Source organism: Penaeus vannamei, chromosome 19 (assembly GCF_042767895.1).
Source record: "Penaeus vannamei isolate JL-2024 chromosome 19, ASM4276789v1, whole genome shotgun sequence".
Lineage (NCBI taxonomy): Eukaryota > Metazoa > Arthropoda > Malacostraca > Decapoda > Penaeidae > Penaeus > Penaeus vannamei.
The window spans coordinates 12,554,876-12,562,375 of NC_091567.1; the positions used below are offsets into that span (position 1 = coordinate 12,554,876).

The 7,500-nt window shown below is 37.0% G+C and overlaps 2 protein-coding genes across 19 annotated transcripts in view; both read right to left on the reverse strand.

The window, feature by feature from the left end:
* Positions 1-7,500, reverse strand: part of LOC113809137 (peroxisomal trans-2-enoyl-CoA reductase) — a 289,487-nt gene that overhangs the window by 105,268 nt on the left and 176,719 nt on the right. The window lies entirely within an intron of this gene.
* HDAC4 (histone deacetylase 4) overlaps positions 128-7,500 on the reverse strand; it is a 233,794-nt gene continuing 226,421 nt past the window's right edge. For 16 of the 18 annotated variants that reach the window (XM_070133915.1, XM_070133913.1, XM_070133918.1 and 13 more), the window contains 12 exons: positions 7,326-7,364; positions 6,693-6,816; positions 6,162-6,286; positions 5,736-5,955; positions 5,376-5,558; positions 5,040-5,203; positions 4,792-4,911; positions 4,476-4,598; positions 4,225-4,365; positions 3,481-3,651; positions 3,156-3,295; positions 128-2,956 (listed from right to left, as the gene is read on the reverse strand). In XM_070133915.1, the coding sequence (XP_069990016.1) occupies positions 2,869-2,956; positions 3,156-3,295; positions 3,481-3,651; positions 4,225-4,365; positions 4,476-4,598; positions 4,792-4,911; positions 5,040-5,203; positions 5,376-5,558; positions 5,736-5,955; positions 6,162-6,286; positions 6,693-6,816; positions 7,326-7,364 (1,638 nt within the window). In that variant the 3' untranslated portion in view covers positions 128-2,868. The remainder of the gene's footprint in view (positions 2,957-3,155; positions 3,296-3,480; positions 3,652-4,224; positions 4,366-4,475; positions 4,599-4,791; positions 4,912-5,039; positions 5,204-5,375; positions 5,559-5,735; positions 5,956-6,161; positions 6,287-6,692; positions 6,817-7,325; positions 7,365-7,500) is intronic. The other 2 variants (XM_070133909.1, XM_070133908.1) reach the window with 1 other exon arrangement.

The window sequence follows — 7,500 nt, forward strand, 5'->3', positions numbered from 1 at the left end:
CTGTTGTTGTGAAGTGTTGCAAATCTGTACCAATGTTTCTTTCAAAAAACATTGTTTTAGTTTCATTAAAAAATCAACAATAATTCTACACCAGCTAATCAAACAAAGAATCTAAAGAAAACAATGATAAAGAAGCAAAAATGTTATTTTAATACAATGATACTTGATAATAGAAGCATTATTCACAAATGGCAACATGACCAATAGATCATATCTGGCCAACTGGGGCATCGAGAACCAGCACGGGCCCCAGGGCAATATACTTCACCAGATTCCAGCCCTGTTATCTCTCTATGTAAATCTTCTTAAAAACTATCTAAGTATATATCAAGGACAGAAACATGCTCATGCACAAAGCAAAATAACAACATCCATTTTTTCAGCTCACAATGAAAGTATTCATTGATATACAGTCATCTTATTAACTGACAAAAAGATATATCAATTAGTACTCAGATTAAGGTATCAGTTACTGGTTAGGAAGTCAATTTTGATTTCTAAGAGAAAAAAAATAGTACATGCTATTTAGCATCTTTACTATGACCAATGAATTCTGAAACAAATATTAAACAGAATAACTGTAAATTTTGAGCAATGATAAATGGATTTATAAGTTAAAATATGTCTTTCAGTAATCATTAATACAGAGGCTACTCTGAAGAAACCAGGCTTTTCATATACAGTAAAAATTCAAATAATGTAGAAAATGGTTGATAATTTGTACTATTTCACTAGCACAGACAATATAAAGCCATATTAATGTCTAGTGCTACAGAGCAGTACCTTTGCATGTTATTTATTTCCTGGTATTGTGGCTGCTCCCGAGAAATGCTAAGAATTAAAACGCATCTTCACAGGGATTCCCACATACTCAGAGTATCAGGTATAGTTTCATAATATTTAGAATTGTGAAAAAAGACTCTAGCATTAATGCTGACAATGTATTTGGTATTTGAACTGATACAGCTCTAGTACAGTTTGAATGCATTAAAGATATAAGCCTCATATTTCTTTTGTTGAAAAGTAACTGATTAAGGTATGTATGGTAAGAAATGTCAAATTATCATTATTATCAGATAATTTTAACAAAATAGATTAACCTAAGAACATTTATAAATCTCAAGTACTTCTTTACCACTTACTTTAATCTTACATAAAAAGGTTTTCATGAATTTCCAACACACATAACAACATAAGATACAATTAATATACATGTAGGTATCCTTGCTTGAAGACACAGTGTAAAATAAGATAACAGTATGAAAGATAATGATTTGGTATTTGGAAAATGAAGGGTAAACATACATACAAAAAACAAAAATACAAAAAATGAAATATCACATGCGAATTAGTTGAGAAACAGGCATGACAGGGATAAGAAAATAACTTTGCCTGTTGAACATATGCCAGTTTATTATGTGGACACCGTGACCATACAAGGACAATATACAGGGGACGGGTGGGACGCTGCAGCCTTCCCAAAGCCACGTGGCTGGCCGGCTCTTTACTGTAGAGCTTTGAGCTTGTTACCAGAACACAGATCTTGAGGCCTGAATTACAGTGGACATGGGGTTGTGATTCTGACTAGTGCTCATGAACCTGGTGTAGAGGTAAGAAATTGTACAAGTAAAGTTCCAGCAAGGCAGTGGGTCCCTTTCCCTTCCAGATAGTTTGGCCTCTATGGTTTTTGAATTACACTGGGTGACGAGATACAGAAAGGCAGTTAATGTGGAAAGTGGAGCACTGGAACCTTGGGTCGTACAAAGTGAGCCTCTGGCACGACTCCTGACGTACATATCCAAAAGGGTACTCCATGATGACACTTCTGGTTCCTTACAAAAACAGGCGGGCACCACCCAACATTCCCGCTGACACGTAAGGCTTGCAATTAACATTTTGTGCACTTAAGTGACATGAATTTACACCATCAGGTGAGGTGAACAAATAAAATCTGAAATACATAAAATTGAATATATATAATATATATATGTATATTATACATTTATCTACTAAACACTATATGAATACTAACAACATATTCAAAGTTAAAGTTTGTCAACAGAAAACATCTGTTAAGTGGTTGGCACAAGTATTGATTAAGGTGTCAAGAGTTAACTGGAGGCTGGTCCAATGATACAGACATTACATTCTGAGATACATTTGCACGGGGCTGCACATTCAGTCAGGAAACTGCCTACCAGCAGCACATACAAACTTACTTTGATAATATGTAATGAAAATAAATGTGGTTCATCAATAAATACGACTGGGTAACTCAGTCTGTCTACCTATGGAACACTACAACCTTATGAAATTTAAGACACCGTGTATGCACATCATAAAAATCTACCTAATCTTTGGTTCATCAGCCCACATGTGAACAGTGGGCAGACATCACATCTTGACTCACATCATTGCCTGATAAGTTACAGTGTTACACCCAACTGGGGGACTGTCTCCACACTGTTGTCAAGTGTCAGGGCCACTCGACATTATCACCAAAAACCACCACTGTTTACATCTTACAGTTTTCATCACAGGAGATGCATGTAAGCATCTTCCACACCGGAACAATTAACACTAAATATCACTGGTCACTCGGCAAACAGATGCTTGCCTGGCAAACCCATTGCATGTAGGATCGCTTTAACGGCACTCCGAAATGCAAACACAGTTGACCACACTCACAGTATCTGGGAGGCAAATGAGGTCTGCAAATGATAATAAAAGTGTTTCTATATTTCTTTTACATCCTCTCACAGCTTCTCATCATGTGCACAGAACTCTATATGCTCCCTTTCTTATTTTAAATTATTATTGTTTTTTACCATTATCATTATTATTTTTTTCATCCCTTTTTTTCCTAGGTTATTTTACTTCTGTGTCCTCTTCCATTGGCTCTTCTTCATCATTGGAGGCTTCATTGGCTGGACTCTTGGCAGGAGGTTCAGGACTTCTGAAGAGTAAATTATTAAGTTTAGTGGTGTATGTTTATAGGTAAGTTGCAATTTATATCTGGAACTTCTGAAGTCCCTTTAAAAACCCAACATACCAATACTGTCATACTCAAATTAAGTGTGAAGTTACATTCAAAATGAATTCTGCACTTGTTCCATAGCAAAACATTCTTAACATATTAAAAAATTTGTACATACTGTGTCTGATGCCCTTGATGATCCACTCTCAGAGAGGCCATTGCAGACACAGTTTCCTGCTCTTCCTCTCTGCCTTGAGCCTCTACCATGGACAGCATAATCATTCCACTCTGGCGACGCACAACTGGCCAATGACCACTCTGCAGAAAACAATAACACTGCATCACTGCATTCAAAAATATTAAATATCACAAAAGAACTATCAATTCAGTCTTTTAAAATATCTATTTTTTCATACATTCAAAATAACATATGAATATAAACATTTTGCCTACAATACAACAACAAACTGAAATCCCTGTGTTCTTTATCAACATTGTCTCACCTGTACAGCAATGACATTCTGTAGAGTTTCAATAGCATTCTGACAAGGAGGTCTTGTCATCTCATGCTGTGACAATGGAGGAGGATCATCACCAGTCAGAGTACGAACACAAGCCTCTGTCGCATCACAAATGCTGGCTAAGTCATAGCCTCCTTCAAGTGCTAACACAACCTGTAAGAACCAATCAATCATGATCACATGCATGATTCATGCTAAAACAATTGTATATAAAATAAATGGAAAGGGCAAGGAAATGCACAAATATATGAAGGCTTTTCACTTTTCCTTCAAGGAATGAAGAAGCAATACAGTGAAAAGGCCTTCAGCATATTCATGTTCTTTCTTGTTTTATTTACTAACACTATCATAATTCAAGTAATTAACAATACAAATACCTAACATAGACAGACAGACAGATAGACACGTGCACACGTGCGCACAAACACAAACACAAATACACACACACACACACACACACAAACACACACACACACACACACACACACACACACACACACACACACACACAGACACACACACACACGCGCGCACGCAAACACGAATGCACGCACGTGCACATGTGCACACATACACACACACGTGCAAACACGAATGCACGCACGTGCACACACTCACACACAGCTTTCTGAATTCTGAATGTAATAAAAGAAATAAGAATAGCAACCAAATCATAAAGTATTTAGTTTCGTATACTCTAATCTACAAGAAAGGGGAGTAACAGACCTTGCCACGAGCAACTGTCATTAGCTGTTTTGTCATGTGGGCAAAGCAGCTGGCAGAGACTTTGTAGCCCCCAAGAGGTGAAGGATGGCCATCGGCAGCATCAAAACCTGCGCTCACTAGTACGATATCTGGGTCAAAGTCCTGCAAAATCAATGCAAAATAAATTTTCTGAAAACACATCATCATGACAAAAACAAACATTAAAGGATCAAAGAAGAAAGAGATGTGATCACTCCTTTGATGCTCCTTACCTTAGCAATGGGCATGACAATGGTTCTAAAGGCAGCCATGTACTCTGCATCCCCCATTGGAGGGTTGAGGCCACCTGAATAGGCAATGTTTACATTGAATCCATAACCATCTCCATCACCAACCTGCAAAGGATATGAATATGACATTTCCATTCCAACAGCCCAAAAGTAACAATTATGTAATGTAACTTACATCTACATATCATCATAGATACATTTGCTACATCCCCAACATTTGTATATACAAACATAAAAGACAAGTAATAATGATGAAATGAATAAAATCATGACTGTATAATAAACAATTTCTACAAACCTCAGTGGGGGCACCAGTTCCAGGGAAGAAGCTCCCATCATCATAGCGATGCATGGATATGTACAAGATGTGTGGATCATCGTAAAACAGAGACTGGGTACCATTTCCATGGTGGACATCCTGTCAATGGAATAACATATTTAAGTTTATGACTATACACCATCAACAACATATATTTACAATATTTCATTTTCTCCTTATAGATAATAATCATGAGTAACCCTTGTACTTAAAATGTCTTATCTTACCCAGTCAACAATGAGGATTTTCTCCATATTCAACTTCTGTTGCAACTGTCGAGCAGCAATGGCAACAGAATTGAAGAAACAGAAGCCCATGGCTTGCTGGTGCTCAGCATGATGGCCAGGAGGTCTCACCAGTGCAAATCCATTCTGCAGTTCTCCAGTTGCAACTGAAAGAGAGAAAAAAAATTCTAGTTACAATAGTAAGGATAATATGTACTATCACAATACAGAGATGACAGACTAAAGATGGCATATTTTTTTTATCTTTTAAGAATGAAAAGAAATGTGAAAATCTATTGATATCCCCAAATCTGCTATTAATATTTTTAAGACTCTAACCTTTGAATGCTAAGTCTATAACACAGCCAGCAGCCATCCTGGCAGCAGATGATGTATGCATTTCATTCCAGGTAGTGTCCGAGTCCACACCAACACCACCACAATGTAGACGTACAAAGCTTTTGATGGGCAACTCAGAGAACTTGCTCATGTCTAGACGCTGCCTATTCCAAGGATTTGTTCCTGCAAGATGGAAGAAAGTTGCATTGGCTTGATCTGAATATCCATTTTTTAAAAATGCACTACTACTTAGAAAATGAATAAAAGTGAAATATATACATAAGAAAAAAAGAAAGACAATGCATTGGCATCTACTACAAAAAATTAAGAAATTCATACATATTTGTTTTTTAAGCTTACCAAATAGGAGTGTGTGAGCCTCACTATGGCAGGACTGTATTTCCTCCAGGGTTGCTTTACGGGTTCGTAGTCTGTTGCAATGGTGGATCAGTCCCGTTTCCTGTAGTCTGGCCCACACAGAGTGAAGGCGACCTCCATGTTCTGGATGGTGAGAGTTATCGCCACAGACGCACTGGTGTTTCAGCATTAGATTGTCAAAGGCGAGCCCAGTTGTTGCTCCCTGGTTAAGAGTGTGTATTATGAATTATTAAAAAGTGGTCATTGAAGGCATAATATAGTAACATCAAAATATATTACCTTTTTCATAAAGTGAATGCATACTTAATCAAATGATTACTCTATATTGTAACATTCAACCAAATCAAGTGTCAGACGGAGGAGAAGCAAACACTTGAAATCCTTACTGTATTAAAAATAGTTTCTTACCTGTTTGCTTATATTAATAGGCTCTTGGGGTGAACCCTGTGGAGAAAGGGTAACCAACGGAGAACTGAAAGCCCTGGCAAGTGGCCGTGCCATGTGACTGCCTGATCGTGGGGTGAAGGCTGAACCTGTGAATTGAGATTTATAGCATGATTATACCAATATGAGAAATGAATTTCTTTTTGCTTCATGTAGCTGTAGCATGAACAATATCTAATACAAAATCTTAGAAACTTACAGGACAGTCTGATGAAAATATTACTATTTTTCACAATATTAACTCTGTTCTATCAACCCCTTATTTACCATGATGCTACTCCATGCCCCTCCTCTCTATCTTGCATTGAACCGCATTCAAAGTCAAGGTGATATTTATCTAGACTGATAGAAACTATAATGACTATTTTTGAAACACCTACACTCAATAACCTATGATATAGTAAAATTATTAAAATCAGCAGAACTAAAACTCCCCCCCCCCAAAAAAAAAACAAATAAATAATAATAATAAAAAATAATATTAGAGAACCTCACCTGTTGTGGAGTGTAAAGGTGGAGGTTTTGCTGTTAGTAAGTCACGCTGATGCTGCAGGAACACTGCTCGCTGTTGCCTGGCTAACAGGCTCTCCTCTATCTTGCGTTCTGTCAGATCTATCACCTATGGGATGAGAGAAGTAAACGATGTAGACATACTTTTTAGCTGCTTACTTGTAAGTAATGTAAGTAATTTCATTTTACATATCAGAGATTAGGTTGTTAATTTGTTGTTAAACCAATAAAATATGTAAGGATTAATGTAAATGTTAATATAATTTATATACTTGGCTCTTGTATGCCATCTGCTTTAAAGCTGCAATCATTACAATTAGAAACTCTATCTATATTAAACATACTTTCTTGTATCATAGTAACTGAAAGTATCATTTTGGAAATCAGCTTCTGACTCTCTTTGTTTTTAAAAAAAGGAACAATATATGGTTTTAAAAAAATTATATCTGGAATATGATTCCACCATGGTTACAAAAATAAGTATAACAAAACCCTAAAGAAATCAAAATGTAAGATTAACAACACCCTTTCATGACCAGAACCAATACCGCACACTAACATGTCACCACTGTTAGGTGTGACTTCTTCAATGCACTCAAGGATGCCTGTGAGACTCACCTCTGGTTCCTCCTCATGCAGTGCCTCTTCTTCTTCTTCCTACATGCCATGAGGATAGCACACAGGGAAAGGGGGGAGAGGGGGACAAAACACACACTATTAATCCTCCAGAGGAAGAAAACATCATGGTGCACAACACAAGCTCTCTCTGGGTCGCTAAGGCTCACGAGAGGAT